Source organism: Dendrobates tinctorius, unplaced genomic scaffold, assembly GCF_039654945.1.
Source record: "Dendrobates tinctorius isolate UK_male_01 unplaced genomic scaffold, ASM3965494v1 ptg000143l, whole genome shotgun sequence".
Lineage (NCBI taxonomy): Eukaryota > Metazoa > Chordata > Amphibia > Anura > Dendrobatidae > Dendrobates > Dendrobates tinctorius.
This window is the reverse complement of record NW_027361810.1, coordinates 44,400,797-44,423,160: the sequence shown is the minus strand read 5'-3', so window position 1 is coordinate 44,423,160 and position 22,364 is coordinate 44,400,797. Positions and strand designations below refer to the sequence as shown.

At 43.8% G+C, this 22,364-nt stretch overlaps 1 protein-coding gene and 1 long non-coding RNA gene across 6 annotated transcripts in view; one reads left to right on the top strand and one right to left on the bottom strand.

Moving 5' to 3' along the window:
- Positions 1–22,364, bottom strand: part of METAP1D (methionyl aminopeptidase type 1D, mitochondrial) — a 223,975-nt gene that overhangs the window by 22,967 nt on the left and 178,644 nt on the right. For all 5 annotated transcript variants that reach the window (XM_073545880.1, XM_073545882.1, XM_073545883.1 and 2 more), the window contains one exon: positions 15,557–15,654. In XM_073545880.1, coding sequence (XP_073401981.1) covers positions 15,557–15,654 — 98 coding nt within the window. The remainder of the gene's footprint in view (positions 1–15,556; positions 15,655–22,364) is intronic.
- Positions 1–22,364, top strand: part of LOC141049422 (uncharacterized) — a 93,655-nt gene that overhangs the window by 40,049 nt on the left and 31,242 nt on the right. The gene's annotated exons all lie outside the window — the stretch shown is intronic.

Below are 22,364 nucleotides of genomic sequence, written 5' to 3'. Positions count from 1 at the left end.
TTTTTTTTTTTTTTTTTTACAGATCAATTTGTGAAGTACCTGGGGGTTCAAAGTGATCACTATGCATCTAGATAAGTTCCTTGGGGGGTCTAGTTTCCAAAATGGGGTCACTTGTGGAGGAGCTCCAATGTTTATGCACACAGGGGCTCTCCAAACACGACATGGCAACCGCTAAATATTCCAGCATATTTTCCATTCAAAAAGTCAAATGGCGCTCCTTCCCTTCTGAGCCGTGCCGTGCGCCCAAACAGTGGTTTATGACCACATATGAGGTATCGTTGTACTCAGGAGAAATTGCCCAACAAATTTTATGATCCATTTTATCCTGTTTCCCATGTGAAAATGAAAAAATTGATGCTAAAAGAAAATTTTTGTTGGAAAAATTAAAATGTCCATTTTTTCTTTCCACATTGCTTTAGTTCCTGTGAAACACCTGAAGGGTTAATAATCTTATTGAATGTAGTTCTGAGTAGCTTGAGGGGTGCAGTTTTTAGAATGGTGTAACTTTTGGGTATTTTCTGCCATATAGACCCCTCAAAGTGACTTCAAATGTGAGGTGGTCCCTAAAAAAAATGGTTTTGTAAATTTTATTGTAAAAATGAGAAATCGCTGGTCAACTTTTAACCCTTATAACTTCCTAACAAAAAAATATTTTATTTCCAAAATTGTGCTGATGTAAAGTAGACATATGGGAAATGTTATTTACTAACTATTTTGTGTCACATAACTCTCTGGTTTAACAGAATAAAAATTCAAAATTTGAAAATTGCAAAATTTTCTAAATTTTCACCAAATTTCTGATTTTTTGACAAATAAACGCAAAAATTATCAACCTAAATTTACCACTAACATGAAGCCCAATATGTCACGAAAAAACAATCTCAGAATCGCTAGGATCCGTTGAAGCATTCCTGAGTTATTACCTCATAAAGGGACACTGGTCAGAATTGCAAAAAATGGCCTGGTCATTAAGGTCAAAATAGGCTTGGTCATGAAGGGGTTAAAGATGAGCTAGTTGGACCTTTTAGGGTTGATGATGGACTCAAAATCAACTACCAAACCTACTGCCAGTATAGAAGTTACTTTCTTCAAGCAGTGGTACAGCAGTGGAAAAAGTTGGCATCTTTCAAGAAAACCATGATTGTTATGCAGAACATGGTTCCATAGCAGTATCGAAGTCTCCACTGCTTGTCTGCCAGTAAAGGTCTTAAAAGATGAAGGAATAATGATGCGGCCCCTTCCTCACCTGACCTAAATCCTACAGAGAAATTGTGAGCCCTCCTTAAACGCAGATTTACAGTTACCTCTATGATCAGGGTCTGGGAGGCCGTGGTTGGTGGGGCACAAAAAGTTGATTGTGATCAGGTTAAGAAACTGGATGGAGCTTATGGCTGGTATTGAAAAGAAGGGTGGTTACATTGGTCATTGATAATTTATCTGGAAATGTCAAACGTATTTTTTCATTTTGAGCTTTTATGGTTATTCGTCTCACTTTAGCAGATGACAATAAATAATTGAGATGGGAAAATTTACATTTTTAATTTAGTTGCACAATAATTCTGCACACAGATATTCTGCTAAGAAAAACAAAACCTCACTTTTACTTTCTTAAATATTCAGGTTTGTTAACCTTTTGTAGTTCAATAATAAAATTAATTATCAAAGATACAAATTGCCTAATAATTGGGCACACGGTGTAATATATGGTAAAATTGTTTCAATTATTAACACAAGTTCAAGAAAGATGGCCATCCCCACAATCATGTACAGAATAAAGATTTTAAAGGGAATCGGTCAGCAGGTTTTTGATATTTCATCTGAAAGCATCATGATGTAAGCAAAGAGACACAGAATTCAACGATGTATAACTTGGATTACTGGGTGCAGCAGTTCTGACACAATCAGAGCTTTTAGATATAGAATGAAGCAGAGCTGAGAAAGATAACCACGCCCACACCAGGCCCTCCATATACAAAGGACATAGACAGGAAGATGCTTATCAAAGGGGGAGGGGGCATTGCTGGATTTATATAGTCCGCCACTGTTAATCTTAGTGATAAATCCTTCACAGTTAGTAAACAGCACACACTTTGACAAGTGACATTGCTGAATTCTGTGTTTCTTTTGTACAAATTCTTTATTTATGAATGTTGCAAAAGAGCCAAGAACAAAGATATTAGCATTTAAATACAGTCATATGAAGAAGTATCAACATTCATTTTATATATGGGGAAAACATAACTTGGGGGAAAAAAATGGGAATAAAATGGAGGGGGGAGGGAGCAGAGGGGAAGGAATTGGATATAAGGAAGGGTACTTTGGAAGAGGGGAAGGAATTGGATATAAGGAAGGGTACTGAAGAGATTGGAAGAGGGGAAGTCCTGTTAAGAACAAGCAGATATTCACAGCTACGAGGTTGGGTCTAATGACAAACCTTTTTAAAAACATTTTAGTTATATAAACAAAATTAATCCCTTTAATATAAGAAGCTCTCTCTGCACACATTATGCTCAACCCAAAAGAGGGAAAAGATTCTACTCTACGTAGTAGCCGCTCTTGCATCAAAGGTGTGGGGTCAGGGGGAATAAAAAATCCTAAAATGATCCTTAAGGGACAGACAATTGGGTGATATCTTTACATGATATCACTAAAAAGGGGTGACAGATTCCCTTTAAACTCTATGTTAAAATCATTACCAACAGAATTCAAAGCATCTTACCTAGTCTGGTCAACCTTGAACAAGTAGGCTTTGTAAGGGGTACGGAGGCTAAAGACAACGTCATTAAAACCTTGAACATCATACATTTATCAAAACTAAGGCACATTCAAATGGCTTTTCTGTCCACAGATGCTGAAAAGACGTTTGAACGTATTGATTGGATGCTCATGGAACAAACACTGGCAAAAACTTTGGCTTTCCAACCCTTTTTATTGAAAAATTCTTAGCCCTCTACACCAAACACTATGCCAGGTTTAAAATTAATAACAAACTTTCCACTAGATTTGACATCAGAAATGGGACGAGATAGGGTTGCCCCCTCTCACCTCTTTTATTCATCCTTGCAATGGAAACTTTTTAACAAAAAATAAGGCAAACTCCTAAAATCAAAGGTTTAAAATGTGGTCCAACAGAAGATAAAATATCTGCATTCGCAGATGATGTGCTCATTTTATCGAATAGGTCCATGTAAATCAATTGAATTACTACTCAAAGAAATACATGCATTCAGTCTTTTGTCAAACTTTATCATAAATCTCCCCTTTTAAAAATAACTGCTCCCATATTACATACTGTATCTAGGGACCAAAATCAGTAACTCTCTCTCCTCCCTCTAGGATTTAAATTATAAACTACTACTCCATAAATCAGAACTTCATGGAAAGCAGCACCCCATTTCTTAGTTCGGAAGAGTCAATCTAATAAAAATGATCACCCTGTTCAGAATCCTAAACTTTCTCCAAGTTCTACCTATTGAAATCCCGCAACCCTTCTTCCAAATAATCAAAACCCTAATCTCAAAGTGCATCTGGCAAAACAAAGGCCCTAGAATTAAACATTCAAAACTAACAAAAGTGAAAAATAAAGGCAGTCAGGGACTCCCAGACTTAGAAAAATATAGAATTTCTACATATTTAGCCTTATCCATGGAGGGGCGCATATACCCACCTAGAAAACTGTGGATTAACCTAGGACTCAGTTCTCTTAGTGGAAACATCAACCATTATCTTTTGGTTGACTCCATACAACAGATTCAGATACTGCGAAACAACAAACCCACTCACTAAATTAATGATAAGCCTGTGAATTCTGTGTTTCAGCCTCTATCTCCTGCTGTCTTCAGAATACATAGCAAAATCCTGCTGACAGATTCCCTTTAACATTCTACCATTAGAGAAGAAAAACAGATTAGAAAAATAATGTATACATTTCAAGGTCAATTAGTAAAAAACCGGATTACTTACCGGTAAAGGTACTGTCACACTAAGCGATATCGCTAGCAATATCGCTATAACTTGTGACGCTATAGCGATATTGCTAGCGACATCGCTGTGTTTGATTCTTACCAACGACCGACTCCCCCGCTGGTTATCGCTGATCGCGCGAGAACGTCCAGGACTGTTTCTCGTCGTCAGCTTCCTGCGGCGCTTCCTGTGGAGAGACGAGCGACGAGCGTGGAGCCGGGCGGGAGGACGCAGGATCGCCTAGTGTGACAGGTAAGTAGCGACCCCCGTCCCCAGCGATGTCGCTGGTGAGATCTGCCTGTGTGGCAGCTCACTAGCGACCACTTAGCGATGTACCAGCGATCCTGACCGCGTCATATCACTGGTCGGGATCGCTGGTACATCGCTAAGTGTGACAGTACCTTAATACTCTTTTGTAGAGTCCACGACAGCACCCACTGAGAGAGGGGATCCACCCCTAGGAACAGGAAACCTACAGAGAGATAAATAGGGCGGTCCCCCTCGCTCCCTCATTTGGATTACAGAGAACAACGGAGGAACCGCCATACATGTTTTAGTCCACTTGTTTAGACAATTTATCCATCCTTATGTATATATATACTTCTATGCTTGCTATAGTTATCTACATATTAATTCCTAATTCTAACTTCCACTACCAAGGAGAACCACTTGTGAAATCTTACGGGCGGGAAGTGAAAGGGTGCTGTCGTGGACTATACAAAAGAGTATTACCGGTAAGTAATCTGGTTTTTCCTCTTCGCCACGACAGCACCCACTGAGAGATTTTCAGAGATAATCACCTGGGAGGGCACACTGTGTTAAGGACAGATCTACCAAAAGCCAAGTCCTCGGAAGAGGACAAATCTAGTCTATATTGACTATAGAAGGTAGATGGAGAAGACCAGGTTGCAGCCTTACATATTTGTTCAATTGGGACGCTCGCCCTCTCGGCCAAGGAGGATGATATGGCTCTGGTAGAGTGCGCCTTAATACCCTGTGGAGGGTCTTCTCCTTTTGCCGAATATGCCATCGTGATCGCATCTCTGATCCACCTGGACAGCGTACCTCTCGTAACTCTAGCCCCCTTCTTGTTACCCTGGAAGGAGACAAAAAGAGACCTACTCTGCCTCCAGGGACCGGTCCTATCTAGGTAGGCTAGCACAGCTCTCCTTACGTCCAAGGTGTGATATTTAACCTCCTCTTGTGTTGTTGGGTTCTCGTAGAAGGAGGGTAGATCTCGAGACCTATGAAACTTAGTAGCCCGTTTGGGAAGATAAGACGGGTCCGTTCTCAATACTAGTCTGTCCTGGGCTACTGACAGGAACGGGGGATCTACCGATAGGGCGTGGAGATCGCTTACTCTTCTTGCCGATACTAAGGCTACTCGCAGAGCAATTTTTAATGAAAGGCATTTCATTGATGCCGAATTCATGGGCTCGAGCGGGGCTTGCCTATAGGCATCCAAGACGAGGCTAAGGTCCCATGTTGGTAACTGAGGAATGTGAACAGGATTTGACCGCTGACAAGCTGAAATGAACCGGGTCACCCACTTATTACTTGCCACATTGTGGTTAAACAAGGCTCCTAGGGCCGACACATGGACCTTTAGAGTATTTACTGAGAGCCTCAATTCTCGGCCCTTCTGAAGGAATTCGAGAATGGCCGTAATGGGTACTTCACCGGACAATCTTGATGGGTGAAAGGCCAGGAATTTCATCCACACCTTAGCGTAGATCCTTGTTGTGGATTCCTTCCTACTTTGTAGAAGGGTATTAATCAGGTTTTTTGAGAAGCCTTTCCGCTTCAATAGTTCCCTTTCAAATTCCAAGCCACTAGGCGCAGGGCTTTGACCTGTGGATGGTAACAGGGTCCCTGCGAGAGAAGGTCCTGGTGTAGCAGCAGAATCCATGGGTCGGTTATTGACATGGCTCTCAGCCATGAGAACCACGGCCTCTTGGGCCAAAACAGGGCTATCAAGATGACCCTCGCCTTCTCCTGTCTTATTTTCCTGACCACTGATGGTAACAGAACCATTGGAGGGAAGGCATAGGCTTGCCGGAATGTCCAGGATGCTTGGAGGGCATCTAGTATGTCTGGGTTGTCTGCTCTGTAGAGAGAAGTGAACTTTTTTACACGCCTGTTGGCGCTAGTCGCGAACAGGTCTATTTCTGGTCTGCCCCATTTCGCCGCTATCATCTCGAAGATGTGCCGGCTGAGGACCCACTCGCCCTGATATAAAGTTTGCCGGCTGAGGTAGTCTGCTCGAGAATTGTCCACTCCTCTTATGTGGAGTGCAGATAAGGAGTGAAGATGCACTTCGGCCATCTCTAATATTTTTTCCGCGATAGACATCAATGGTCCTGATCGCGTGCCTCCTTGCCGGTTTATATATGCCACTGCGGTGGTATTGTCTGATTGGATCCTCACATGGGTTCCTCTTAGCTGCAGGAGAAATTCAGATATAGCGAAATAAATTGCTGTTAGTTCCTTTATATTGGAGCTTTCTGCTTCATGCTCCAACCACTGGCCCTGCACCATCTCCTCCTCTAGATGGGCCCCCCACCCTGAGGGGCTAGCGTCCGTGGTAACTACCCTAGAGGGAGTAACCCACCACTGAACTCCCTTTGATAAATTGCTAAGGTCCAACCACCAACCTAGGGAGTTAATTACTTCGGGCAATAGGGACATTCTCCCTTCCAACCATCCTCCCAGTCTATCTATCTCCTGCAAAATAGCCCACTGCAATCTTCTGGAATGGAATTGGGCCCATTGCACTGCTGGAATGCATGATATTAGGGACCCTAACAATGACATACCCTGTCTTAATGATATTGTGAGTTTCTCAGTAATTCTTCGTATCTTACTAACTATGGCCTGCGCCTTAGTGTCTGGTAAAAAGCATTTCTGACTTACGGAGTCTACTTGGAGGCCCAGGAACGTCTGACAGGTTACTGGTTGCAGCCTGGACTTTTCCCAGTTGATCAGCCAGCCTAGTGTCTGTAGGGATGAGACAATATCAACTATTCTTTTTTCACATTGGGAGACAGAGTTACCTATTATGAGCAGGTCGTCCAAGTAAGGGACCACTAAGGTGTCATTCAGCCTCATATCACCTCCAACCTCCATCACCTCCAACATCAATTTGGTAAACACTCGAGGAGCCATAGATAGTCCGAACGGCATCGCCGTAAATTGGAAATGTTGAATTCGACCTCTGAACACGACTGCTACTCGCAGAAACTTCTGGTGCCCTTGGTGTATGGGGAGATGGTAATAGGCATCTTTTAGGTCCAAGACTGCCATATAGCACCTGGGAAACAAAAGTTTTATTGCTGAACGTACTGACTCCATTTTAAACGGCCTCAAGAATGTATTAAGCATTTTCAAATTAATTATTGTCCTAAAGAAACCATCTGGCTTAGGGATTAAAAACAGGGGAGAATAGAAGCCCATTCCTCTTTCGTCCTCTGGGACGTCTATCAGAACACGCTTGGTTAACAGCGATGTAATCTCCATCTCCAATGCTTCCTGCTGTGTTTGGGACTTCATAGAAGTCAATAGGAAGGAGTTCGGTGGGTGCCGAACAAATTCTAGTTCTAGGCCTGATGAAACGATCTTAATGGCTCAGGGGTTGGATGTAATTTTTTTCCATTGGCGGCTGAATTTCAGCAGCCTGCCACCTACCCGTGAACTGGTGCTATCGAAATCTGTCTCCTGGTCTGAAGGGACGTTTCCCAAATAGGTTTCCCCTCTGTTTGGGGTCCTTACTGCCCCAGCAGTCCTGAGGTTTGAAATCCTTCTTTTTCCCAAACGGAGTTTTCCTGACGGCTCTCCTGTTGAAAGGAATATACGGGTTAGGGAAACCTTTCTTCCTCTCACCCGCCTTGGTTAGGATCTCGTCCAGCTCCGTGCCAAAAAGGTACTTACCCTGGCAGGGTATAGCGCAAAGTTTAGTCTTTGTTGGTGTATCTCCTCTCCACCCTTTTAACCATAAGGCCTGCCGGCCTGAATTGGTTAGCCCTGCTGCTCTAGCGGATAATCGGAGAGAGTCAGCTGAGGAGTCGGACAGGAAGGCTGCTGCCCCTTTAATCGGGGAATAGAGGAAAGGAGCTTATCTCTAGATGCTCCGCTTTTAATCTTTCCTTCTAGGTCATCCAACCATATCAACATCGACCTTGCTGTGCATGTGGCTGCTATTGCTGGCTTAAAACCTGCCGTGCACGCCTCCCAAGATCATTTAAGCAAGGTATCTGTCTTACGATCCAATGAATCGGCTAGAGTCCCTGAATCTTCCACCGGCAGGGAAGATCTGCGAGAAGTGGAGGCCACTGCCGCGTCTACTTTGGGGGCTCTCGACTCTCGACCAAGACGTCAACTCCTCGTCATCAAATGGATATTTACGTTTCGACGTTAAGGGGAGGAAAGTTCTCTGACCTTGCTTCTCCCACTCCCTCCTCACCAGCTCCTTTATAACTGTAACTACTGGGAAGGCCCGGATCTTTTTCCGGGAAATGCCCGTGAACATCATCTCTTGCGGAGTTTTGGGGTCCTTAGTTTCAGGAAACCCCATGGTATTTCGGACAGACTTCACCAAGTTATTAATACTGTCCGTAGGGAAACATGTTTGTTCCTCCTCCTCTGAGGACAAATATTCCTGGGATCTATCCGAGTCTAGCTCCCCAGTCTCTGATGGCAATCCAGACGCCAGTGAAGCCATTCCTCTGACATAGGAGTGGCCCCCAGTCTACCGGCGCTGCCTAAGGCCCATAGCTCCTCTCCAATTATAGCCTTTTTCCTGAGGATTCTTCCTGTAAGGTATTTTCAATACAAGACTGACACAATCTCTTGGGGTGGCCGTCTGGGAGGGGCTGAGAACATAAGGCACACTCTATTTTTCGCCTTCTCCGTTCTTTTGGCCTAAAGGGTATGGACCAGAAAAAAGGCCATCAGCTGTAAGTCTGACTAAAAACACTCACCCGTGAATCTCGTCAGCAAAATACCGGCTGCGGAGTTCGTGACTCAGGCTGAGGTGAGGCGTGGGACGGCTTTTTCTCTTTCCGCTTCTTCTCCAAGGCTTCATTCTGCCTAGAATGCCCGCTGGACTCTCTTCTGGAGCTGCCACTTCTTCTGGTGCTGCTGCTCCTTCTCGTAGTACCGCTCTTTCTGCTGCCATGTGGGGATTCCCCTGGCTGGCTTAACGGGAGCGAAACCGGGTCGTTTGTGGACGACATGGCTGCGCACCGCTGCAGCATTACCGGCGCTTCTTATGCCGCTTCCTGGTTCTGCCCCCTCACCTTCTCTTTTTTTCCCTTTTTCCTTTTTTATTTTTTCTTCTATCCTCCACTGCGCATGCGCGGTCGCCTGCCTCATCTGACCCCGGAAGCTGTTGCTCCACCTCCGGGTCGCCTCTGCCTGGGAGCGCCGGCATCCTGCCCACTCTGCTCGTCGCTACCCATTCCCCACCAGGACACATGCTGCCGCAAGGTATGTTGCCCTCTTAGCGCTGCTGGCACCATCACCGCGAGCTCAGGATCTCCTGCTTTCCCCCCGGCCTCGCTGTCTCGGGAGCTACCATCCCCAATGCCGCGCTCACGTAATGCGTCTGTCCCGCTCCAAGGGGGGCTGCCCCATAAAAACAGTGAGCCTCGGCACTCCTTACCACGGCCTCACCAGCCATGGGGGGAACCTTCTCTCCGCCCGACGCTGCTTCCAGTCCTGGGGCCCCTGCTGCTCATATTATGCATGCGGGCGGCTGCCAGGCCAAGCATCCTCTTCTGCAGGTTCCCTTCTAGGAACAGGAAACCAAACTGAGGGAGCGAGGGGGACCGCCCTATTTATCTCTCTGTAGGTTTCCTGTTCCTAGGGGCGGATCCCCTCTCTCAGTGGGTGCTGTCGTGGCGAAGAGGAAAAAATATTTTATATAATAAATTCCCTTTAAAGAGGTTGTTTCTGATGAACCATCCCTTTTGAAAGGTTTCATGAGGATGACCCCCCTTTTCAATACTAATAGGACACCAGTAATGATTAGGCTCAGAGGTAGTTGTGTGGACCCGTGAGGTGACTGTGGTTTATTAGTATACATGAGACGCCATTACTGATGGTAATTACAACCATCCCATGCAGCAATCTGCCAAATACGTAATAACCCCCAGGAATTTAGAAGGAATAAGTCTAGCGCTGTAAGTCGCACACAGTGGCTAGCACTGCAGCCTTGCAGCGCTGGGTTCCTGGGTTCAAATCCAACCAAGGACAACATCTGCAAGGAGTTTGTATGTTCTCCCCGTGTTTGCGTGGGTTTCCTCCGGGTTCTCCGGTTTCCTCCCACATTCCAAAGACATACTGATAGGGAATTTAGATTGTGAGCCCCATCGGGGACAGTGATGATAATGTGTGCAAACTGTAAAGTGCTGCAGAATATGTTAGCGCTATATAAAAATAAAGATTATTATTATCATCATTATTATAAAAGTCCATAAAATCCATTTTCTTTTATTCCATAACTTCAAATAACATAGAAACAATTAAGTCATAGTCCAGACTTTAAAAACAAACGCGTTTCGACGCAAAACCGTGCGTCAATACGCACGGTTTTGCGTCGAAATGCGTTTGTTTTTATTGTCTGGACTATGACTTAATTGTTTTTATGTTATTTGAAGTTATGGAATAAAAGAAAACGGATTTTATGGACTTACAGCGCTGGACTTATTCCTTCTAAGTTCTGAAAATTTGCCACACAGCAGGATCTGCGCGCTCTAGGAGGTGGTGAGCAGACAATAAACTTTTTTGTATAACCCCAAGGAATTATCCTCTAAAATACAAAAGGTAAGTATTATACTGCACATATTTATGTTTTTGATGGACCTGACTTTTTCTCACATTTTTGGAAACCGTAAGCAAGCAGTTGTTAATAGATGGGTCCTTTAGTTTTATTGTATCTTTGTTTAGCACTTTGGGTGCATCATATTGCTCTTTGTTTTAGGGAACCTATCACCTGACTTATGCTGCCCAAACCCCGGGAATCATGAAGCAGAGCCTGGATGCACCGTTGTATTCAGGACTATTTCTCTTTAAGACACTCTGGGGTATCAGAGAAAATATGGATTGAAGAGATGGGGACCATAGGCAGAGACAATGCTAGTCCGTTCCTTCTCCCAGCACCGCTCTAGTTGATCGACATGTCCCACCAGTGTGTGCTTAGGTAGAGCCCTGTCAATAACCTGAGGCGGCTCTTCAAACTCAGGTGATTAACCGGAAGTGAAGTTGGCGCACGCGCATTACAGAACATTGCTCTGCCCTTAATAGGTTTATAGGCTCCAACACATTACAGCACTTTGCTCTGTTCCTAGTAGGTCAGAGTAAAGTTCGCCCGCGCGGCCTGACCTTCAACTGCGCAGGCGCAAGATTCGCAGGGATCTGTGGATGGCGTAGGATGTGTCATTCACATTAATCAAGGCAGTAGGACGGTGATTCTGATGATAGAGGAGGCACAGACCCCAGACCACGGACACCAATTGGATCAAACCATGTGGATTACCATACGGCATGAGAGACTTATAAAAGATATTTTTGGGGATATGCAGAGGGAGGTGTTGGCTTATATACAGTTTGATTGACTGCAAGTAATAAACAAGTGGTGGATTTAGTTTATATTGGGAAAACAGGTTCCCTTTAAGCATTTTTGGTACTAAGTCTTTGTCTCCTTTTTCTTCTCTTCCAGGATGTCCACAATGTTAAAAGATGAAGATAAACTGATCTGAGTGAGTTGCAGCACATGAATGTGTTGCATTTGTGGAAGGCAGTTGACTCGCCCCCAGAGGCCGTGGGGTACTCGGTGCCGGGCCCGTTGATTTCTATGGGAGATGTCACAGCGGCAGTGACCCGGCCCATGGCCTCAGGCAGTCAATGTAAAATGGGTAGAGTGATGGGGATAAAGTCATTGAGATGATTCGTGATGCCACCTGTGGTTTCTGGTCAGTTTGACCAGCGCTGCAGGGTTGCTTCTCTGGGACAGATGGTGTGGTGCAGCAATGATGTTGTAGCCCTCCACAGGTAGGGCTGTAGTCCCAGGGCAGAGTAGATGAGGTTGGCAAATGAGGAGATAGTTAGAAGTAGATGGTGCAGGGTTAGGCACAGAGATGTAGCAGTGCTGAGTGGGTTGGCGCAGGAAAAAGGCAATGAGACAGCTGAGTGCAGTTCCAGTTCTTTTACTCACGTTCTTGGCACAGACAGGTGCCCGCTTCAATGCTGCGGTCTCCAGATCAGGGGCTCAGCCAACTCCCAGGCAGATGGAATTAACCTTTCCAGCTCTCCCTTTCGTGTGCCTGTTCTGAACGGCTCCCCACTAGCGCTTACACTGAAGTACTTGTAGTTGTAGGTTAAACCCAAGTTCCTCCTCTCAGATGTTCCTTGGAACTCTACTCGCATGACAAGTGACTGTAGCCTGCTTCGGGGACTCCATCCGTTATGTCCCGGCTCACACATAGGTTGCCACCGTGTCTTCGAGTCTTTTGTGGGTATAGAGTGGTCACAGCTCCTATTCCTCTGGTGTCTGCTGCTGGAACATTAGTTTCACAAACAGCCTCGGGGACCGGACCCCGGCCATGCGCTTCAAACTTGAGGAAGGGCTCTGCTCTGACCCTAGTCCTTAGTTCTCTTCTCCTTACGTTCCATACTAAACTTTTTTCTTCTGAAGAATCAGGCTTTCTATTTTTCTTTCCCGTGCCAGCAGCTCCAGGACACAGGAGTCTGCTGCAGCACCTCCTTCACTCCATCCCTCTCAGGGGATCTTCTCTCACAGACTGACCCTTTTCCTAATATTTTCCCACTCTCTTGTGCAGTCTAAGCTCCACCCACCTCCCAGCACTCTTCGTGTTCCAAGCAGGGAGCCACCAAAGGTGCTTTGCTACACTACTATGTTGTGTGGGATGCAGGTGTTGGAGGCTGGTCAGGTGTTACCATCTTACCTGTATAGTGGGATACTACCCCTCAGGAGGAGGTGCAGTACCTCTGTGGCGACTGAACCCTCAGGGGCGCCACACAGTCTATCCTTTCCTTCTTGTGATATTGTAAGGATATGGCTGTTTCTGTGTGGGGCTTATGTCATAAAATGGGAAGTGCAGAGTTTGGGCCCCAGCAGTTACTCCGCATCGGAAGAGTATGTGCACTGTTGTCACGTCCGTTTCTGTACTTCCTGCACCTGTCCTGTATGTGTCCTGCATCTGTGCACATGGGAGAGCTCGAGCTGCACTTTTATTTTATAGATCTGCCCTCTGTGCTTGTGAACCTGCATGTTCAGAGCTCAGTGGGTGTTCTGTGTTACACCAACTCTTTCTCTGCTCCTCACTACTCGATGTTGTAAAGGTGCCTACACACTTTCAATAATTGTTTTTAACTGCTATACCTGCCTACTACCCCAAACATGGAAGGCTGGTAAGGTCAAGCGTGCAGTATGGAGAGTAAGCTCCTACCTGCAAGATTCAACATAATCAAATAATGTCATCAGGAACAACAGAAGGCCACAATTGGCATAAGATAGTTGTCATGGTCCTTCCAAAAGTTGGAGGGTTTACTTTTATCTGGTCTTGCATACTGATATCCCTCTGCAAGCTGTGATTTTCACTGAGAAAATTCAGTTATCCTGCTCTATATTAACACACCTACCTACTCTGACCACAGACTTACCTACAGTGCTCAGGAGTAAAATAACCAGAATCAAAGGAAAAAGAAAATGTTAGTGATCGAAGGATCAGACTACACACAAGGTTTGTTTGTAGTCTGTTACTATGGACCAGCAGCTGCATCAACCTACAACACTTAGGTTTCACATAGGACCTGCATACAATAAACAGTAGATTTTAAATCAAGACTATTTGCAATTTCAGAGTTTGTAAAATCGTCAATGAGCAGAAAGCATCAAGGATCTTTGCCCTTACAGCTGACATTCCACCATTGTGTTCATCAGAGACTAAATGTAAAAGCTTTCAGGATTGCACTTCTCTTTTTTTCACATCCCCGTCCTGCCAGTCACTGAGCAGACTGCAGAAAACAGTAGCGCATAAGAAGCAATAATTAAAAGATCCCAGTCATGTAGGAGAATTAAAGCAAAGTGGCAGAGCAAAGCGAGTGCTGGAGATAACACAAGTGTGTGCGGTAAAAGATCAGAGCCATAAGTGCTGGCAGAAGGATGTGAAGCCTTCAATGAGACCAGGGGAATTGTACAATTAACGCAGATGTGAATAGAAAGTTGGCAGCAAGGAATATATAGAAGAGGTAATAATCCGGTGACTCTAACAATGACATTCAGAATTTATTGCAATAATAGACGTGATCCTTCACCTAAGGCCTTATTCACACATCAGTATTTTTAAACGTAAATCAGTAGCAGATGCTACACAAAGGAAAAAAAAAAAATAATGGTAGATTCACGGCTCTTCTGTGTTTTTGAGCCACTCTTGATTATAGCTGAATAAGACCTAATACACACTACACTGCAGCACCACTAGACTGCTTCAGGTTATTTTTGCATTGTACTTACATGAAACTTACAACATTTGCTAAACTGATCTCATAAGATTTTGGGGGGGGGATTTCTTGCTGCCAATACAAATATCTGAGAGAGACATTGGTTGTCATTTGTACAATGTTGCCATTGTTAGGTAAGGGGAAGGTGAATGGAATAGGTAGCACAATATACATCTTTTCTTTCAAACACTTAAGGGGAAAAAGCACCTTAAAATGTTAGATTGAATTACACGATACGTTTCTCCTGTGAATGTTTGCAGAGAATATTTTGTCTTGGTTCCAAGCCAGAATTCCATACATTCCAGTACTGGAAAGTCTGAATGGCTTTATGCCTCCTGACATTAATGTACGGGCGAGAAGTGGTCTCCTGCCACTGGCATGAGCAATTCAAAAAGATGGCCAGACTTTTTTAACATGAGGTCTATTTAAAAATTAGCTACTAACAGAGCAGAGATAGACGCGTGATACACAGAGCATGTATATTAGATTCCTCTCCCAGTACCCCCATAATGGTGCAACAAGTTTACCACTTGGACCATAGAATAGCTGGACACTGAGATCTACTAGTCACTCCCCAACATTTACTGGCAGATTGTCATTTATTTTGGTCGCCACAGCTCTATATTAGTGATGAGCGAACGTACTCAGATAAAGTGTTATCCGAGCATGCTCAGGTGCTAACCAAGTGTCTTCAGAGTGTACGAAAATTATGTTCGAGTCCCCGCGGCCGCATGTCTCGCTGCTGTTCGACAGCCACAACACATGCAGGGATTGCCTACCAAACAGGAAATCCCTTTATGTGTCGCGGGTGTCGACCAGCCCCGAGACATGCAGCTGCAGGGACTCGAACATAATTTTCAAGCATGCTCAGATAGCACCTTATCAGAGAATGCTCGCTCATCACTGCTCTATATATTCATTGTATTTAGGTTTTCTTTCTACAATTTCTAACACTCCCAAGATAACTTGGAATAACTAGTCTCTATGACAAGTTATAATAGAGCTTAACCCAGCTGTGAAAATTGGAAATGCATTGATCGTTTATCTCCACCATTGAATGTACATTGCTTACCATGATGCCAGATTTCAGGGTGCCCATGAAAATAAGATCCGATTCCATGACCGATAAATTCAGGGCAGACTGTGAAATTGTTTTCTTTGGCAATCCGGCTATAGAATAAAGAAATACAAAAATAATCCGTCATTAAGAAGCTGTCAGTGTTACACATGTATGGTAAATGCTTTCCATATATAGCTATAGATATACAGTATATATTTTTTTTTTTTTTTTTTTATAACAGGCCTTCAAAAATTATTTTCTGTCTAATCAATTTTGACAAAATTGATATTTAAGAAAGTTTTAGTGGTCAGGGTTCTGATTCCCCTGTCGATTGCTACAACGAAGGTGCAGAGGAGCTTGGCTAACTTCTGCTGTCCACTTCTTCATGACCATATTTTCGGTAGGAGCGTTATCCATTAAAACAACAGATCACACTCGGACCGCGGTTATTACACGGGGCAGCGCAGATGGTTTGTCTCTAACTATCAGTGTGTGAAAAGCTGCGTGCACTCGGTTCTTCTGGACATCGGAAGTCACTCGCCCATTCAAGTTTATGGGTGAAAAAAAAAAAAATCAGATGTCGCACAGAGACAACGTACAGAATCCGATTTTTATGGAAACATTGCAGTTCTGTAACATAGGAAATTGTAAATGGTATTGTAATTGATTAATAACTGCTGCTCTGAAGAAAAAAAAAAAAGATGACAAGTGAGTAAAAATCGTCCCACTTTTCTGGATGAAACCCTGACCGATATTTTTTATACGTTGGTGTGAACCTGCCCCTACAGGGAGGAGCAGGCGGTGTAAGGATCCACAGACGTTCTATGAATCCGGACACCATTCACTCAGACAGCCAAACAGAAATATAGGGGCATAGTGCTCAGCTGAGCTCTTCGACCCCTTCGTAACAGCAATCAATGTGACCTCGGCATCCAGACCCCACAACAAGCAAAAAATGATTGATGCCCTTTAACTTCTAATTTCAGCAGTTTATTTGAGAAAATACTAAATTTTACTATTTGTGTTTTTTTTTTTAAGGTTGAAAAAAACAAGAGTTGAAATAATGTAAACTAATAAACTGAAGTTAGAAACAATATTCGGCGCTGCTGTGGTTTTTTTTTTTTGTTCCACAGGCAAAACCTGCTTTCTTGGCAGCTTACAAAAAGCGGGGTTTGTTGTATTTTTTCCCTGCGTATTTCCTGTGGTTTTGTTGTCTCTTTTACATGCTGATAAAGTTTAGCGCTTCTCCATGATGCAACTTCCTTAAGGTTTGTGCAAGAAAAACGCAACAAAACCCGATACCTGCATTTTTGCACTTACCCATTACTTTCTATCCGTGAAAATATGCTGCAAAAACGCTGAAAGAAGTGACACGCTGCAATTTAAAAAAAAAAAGCAGCAGTTTTTGACATTAGTCAGGACAACATAGCCTAATTTTTAAAAAATATATTTTATACCTGTTCAGTTTTCTAATATACAGATCCAAATTCCCTGCATTGATGTAGTAAAAAAAAATTTCTGTTAAGTTTAGTGTATAAATCATATTCTGTACACTTCTAGAGCAGGTGACAGAAACCAGCTTTTGGCAATGATATTTCACATTGTTCCGCAAAATCAATGCAAGTAAATCTCTAGACATGTAACCCAACAGGAAAATCTACACCCACTTGCATAAAAATGTTAAGAAATGTCTTTTGAAACACTTTGCATGCTATACAGATCATTTTTGGTACGGTTCCGGATGAATGGTGCTGCTGGATGTCTGCCTTCAATCAAGCGCTGAAAACTAAGGAAAACACTGCTGCTGCCACAAGACACATCCATATTCTTGCCACTAGAATTCGCTGTACAAACCTGGGAGCTGTCAGAAAATGAATGCTCAAATTCAGGGATGTCAGAAAGGAGTCACAGAACGTATTACTAAACCTTGCAGCATGTTTGCTCTAGGGCACCCCTGTGAAGGCGGCACTGTTTGTTTAGGGGTGTCCATGGTGGCTCCTCATGCCACTGCTTACACTGTTAGATAGGTAGATTGGGCTGCACGTCTCCAGACGCTATTTGAGAAAAAAAAGGGCAAAAAGGGGCATTTCTATGACATTTTGGAAACATTCTGTGATTGAGTGGAGCAGGACTTAAAGGCGTTGTCCGAGACTTTAACATTGATGGCCTATCGTTAGGATAGGTCATCAACGTCTGACTGGTGGGGAAGCAACACCGACATCGCACCAATCAACTGCGGCATAACGCGGTGTAATGCAGTCTGTTAACGCTGCCATTGCCCTCCGTCGGGCGCATCGCGACGCTTGCCGTAAAGCGACTCGCGTTCGCGATGTGCCGCTATTCAGTGACGGAGCCTCGGACGCGGGCTGCAGCATCTGAGACTCCGTCACCGCTAGCACAGATAAAGCATCTGCGCTAGCGATAAGAATTAACACGATGAACGGTCTGCATAACGCAATGTGAACCTGGCCTATGGGGTGCATGTGCAGTACCCAGCCGCGGCCACTATTCTGTTGATCAAGCTAAGCAGTTCCGGCTGATCAGAGGGGGTGCCACCAACATCGGGATCAGCTGACCAATGGGGGTGCCACCAATCAGACATCGATGTTAAAGTCACGGACCAACGCTTTAAGATATCTCACATTGTAGGATTTAAGTATTGTATGCAAGACAGATGGATATGAAAAAAGAGACATGACTAACGCCTACACATTTCATCACAGTAATCCAGATTCTAAGGAAATCCACAAAAATATTTGTCATGTGATGTCAAATTGGACCTTCTATTTAATTTTTATTTTCTTTAGGTACATGAAAATATAGATCAAATCGAAGTCGTCCTGTGAACTACTACATGCCGGTCACTCAAGCAAGTAAGGTTTGTTATTCTGCTCAATGTTACAACCTGAGAACATGATGCGAGGACCAGCAGAGGTTAACACTATCGTAAAAACATACTGTAAGTGTTAAACAGAGATTACAGAAAAAATATTATGCTAATCATATGCAAATGTGTGGTTATCATAAATATGCCCGATTCATTAAGACCTATTAAAATTAATTTGGGCAACTAATGTTATGCTTAATACGGCAACACTATAAATGGCACTAAGTATAATTTATGACAAATTAAATGATGTAAGTGATGCGTTTGACTAGGACGACACATATAGGGGACATTTATATCGAGAGCAGATTAAAAATGCAAAACTAATAACACATAAACAACATCTTCTAGTGTTTGTGATCCGTCCCATAAAGAACATAACCAAACATAACCTCCCTGCTAAGACACTCATCAATTATGGTCAGTCGATCCATTGTCTTGGCTTTTAGGTTCTATACTAGGTAATAGTTTATAATAGTCTTCGACTCCTTAAACACTTTGGGGGTGGGGGATTTTCTCACCCCCTGCAGACTAGAAAGCTGTTGTCAAAAAGTCACAAAATGTGTTACAAGTAGTAATTTGAGCAAATTGTTGAAACTTTTTGCCATTTTAGGCAGACCCCATCACTTTTCACAAAAGGGGAAGCTTATAAAAAGGGGCCAGGGGCTATCTGAAGACTGGTATAAAATGTAGCCGAAATGTACCGTATTTTCCGGGGTATAAGACGACCAGGCGTATAAGACAAACCCCCAACTTTTCCAGTTAAAATAGGAAATCTTCTTAAAAGTCGGGGGGTCTTCTTATATGCAGTGTGTCATCGTATATGCCGGGTGCGGAGCAATCTCCATATGGCGGGGGAGTGGTCCCGATGACAAAGGGAGGGTGTAAGTGGAGTTATCCCCCTTTTACCTCATTGGTGGCAGTGGTGCTATCTGCGGGTCTCTGTGCTGGGGATCGGCGGCTCCTCCATCTGCAGTGTGGCAGCTCTGTGCTGGGGGTCGGCAGCGGCTCCTCTTTGTCCAGCGTGAGGGCGCTATGCTGGGGGGCAGCTGTGGCGGCTCTCTGTCCAGCGTCGGGGCTGCTCCGGCATTTCCCCAAAGCCCGGAGGACAAGGCAGCTCCATTGCTGCGATGCGGTGGCGTCCGGGAAAATGGCCGCCGGAGCCCGTGCATGCTGATTCAGATCTAGTCTCCCGAGATCTCGGGACGAGATCTGAATCTGAGCATGCGTGGGGAAATGCCGGAGGAGCCCCGACGCTGGACAGAGAGCCGCTGAAGCCGCCCCCCAGCACAGTGCCCCCACGCTGGACAAAGAGGAGCTGCTTCGACCCCCAGCACAGAGCCGCCACACTGCTGAAGGAGGAGCCGCCGCGTCGCTGCCACCAATGAAGTAAAATGAGGATCATAACACCACTTACACCCTCCCTTCTTCATCGGGACCACTCCCCCACAATATGAACTCGGCGTATAAGACGACCCCCGACTTTTAAGATTTTCAGAGGTTAAAAAGTCATCTTATATGCCGGAAAATACGGTATGCCATCATCCAGATGAAGCTGCTGACTTCCTCCGGATGTGAGTAACTTCCAAAGGACGGGATAATGAGGTGACCGCTGATTGGCTGTGTGGCTCACGTGACATAAGTGTCATGCAAGCCCCGTGGAAAGCAAGCCCTAGCATCGCTGGAACGGCACCAGCACTGGAGAGGACTATAGTTGTTCTTATTTTACTTGGGGGAAATATAGTGATTATGATTGGAACAACCATTTTGGCAAAGTAAAGAAATGGAAAGAGACACTCTGCCAACTGGCCAAATATAGTCCTGGTATAGGACCCTCACTCATTTGCTTCTCTTATAATAAATTGAGGGTCACCATACAAAATACAGAAACCTCAAAGCCAAGCACATGTCCTATCTCAATTTTTCACACTATTGTCTGAAAATGTAAACTATATACAGTGGGGGAAATAAGTATTTGATCCTTTGCTGACTTTGTAAGTTTGCCCACTGACAAAGACATGAACAGTCTATAATTTTAAGGGTAGGTTAATTTTAACATTGAGAGATAGAATATAAAAAATAAAATACAGAAAATCACATTGTATAAATTATATAAATTTATTTGCATTTTGCAGTGAGAAATAAGTATTTGATCCCTCTGGCAAACAAGGCTTAATACTTGGTGGCAAAACCCTTTTTGGCAAGCACAGCAGTCAGACATTTTTTGTAGCCGATGATGAGGTTTGCGCACATGTCAGGAGGAATTTTGGTCCACTCCTCTTCGCAGATCATCTCTAAATCATTAAGATTTTGAGGCTGTCAGTTGGCAACTTGGAGCTTCAACTCCCTCCATGAGTTTTCTATAGGATTAAGGTCTGGAGACTGGCCAGGCCACTCTATGACCTTAATGTGCTGCTTTTTAAGTCACTCGTTTGTTACCTTGTCTGTATGTTTTGGATCATTGTCTTGCTGGAAGACCCAGCTACGACCCATTTTTAATGTCCTGGCTAAGGGAAGGAGGTTGCCACTCAGGATTTTACATTACATGGCTCCATCCATTCTCCCATTGATGCAGTAAAGTAGTCATGTGCCCTTAGCATAGAACACCACCAAAACATAATGTTTCCACCTCCATGCTTGACAGTGGGAACAGTGTTCTTTGGGTCATAGGCAGCATTTCTCTTCTTCCAAACACAGCGAGTTGAGTTAATGTCAAATACCTCAATTTTGTATCATCAGACCACAGCACCTTCTCCCAGTCACTCACAGAATCATCCAGGTGTTCACTGACAAACTTCAGACAGGCCTGCACATGTGCCTTCTTGAGCAGGGGGACCTTGCAGGCTCTGCAGGATTTTAAACCTTTACGATGTAATGTGTTACCAATGGTTTTCTTGGTGACTGTGGCCCCCGTTGCCTTGAGATCATTAACAAGTTCACCCTGTGTAGTTTTAGGCTGATCTCTCACCTTCCTCATGATCAAGAATACCCCACGAGGTGAGATTTTGCATGGTGGCCCAGATCAATGTCGATTGACAGTCATTTTGTATTTCTTCCATTTTCTTACTATTGCACCAACAGTTCTCTCCTTTTCACCCAGCGTCTTACTTATGGTTTTGTAGCCCATTCCAGCTTGTGCAGGTCTGTGATCTTGTCCCTGACATCCTTATAAAGCTTTTTGGTCTTGCCCATGTTGTAGAAGTTAGAGTCTGACTGATTAATTGAGTCTGTTGCCCAGAGTCTTTTATAAAAGGTGACTATGTAAGACAGCTGTCTTTAATGCAGGTAACGAGTTGATTAGGAGTGTCTAACTGGTCTGTAGGAGCCAGAACTCTTAATGGTTGGTAGGGGATCAAATACTTATTTCTCAATGCAAAACTGCAAAATGTAAATAAATTTATATAATTTATACAGTGTGATTTTCTGGATTTTATTTTTGATATTCTATCTCTCAATGTTAAAATTAGCCTATCTTTAAAATTATAGACTGTTCATGTCTTTGTCAGTGGGCAAACTTACAAAATCAGCAAGGGATCAAATAATTATTTACCCCACTTTAAATAACAAGATCGAATAAGTAAGACACTTTTGTAAGAATATTTTGGGAGAATAAACTTCGGAACCTGCTAAGTAACAATTATGTTTAGGGCCCTTATAACAACCAGGTTATATTACATTAGCTAAATCTTGGCATATGGAATAAATGATCAGAACTACACCTACAGATGTGTCCTCCTTTACGCTTCCTCTTGGCTCAAGATCAACACCATCATAAACTTGGATGTACATGAAAACGCCATATGGTTTCTGGATCACTGTCCTGCTTAGGTTATGGCACAAGTACCTGAGAGATTCCCATCAAGAGCGTTATGTCAAATAACACCGATATGTAAAGCAAATGTATAATTAGAAAAGTATATTTATGTAATTTAT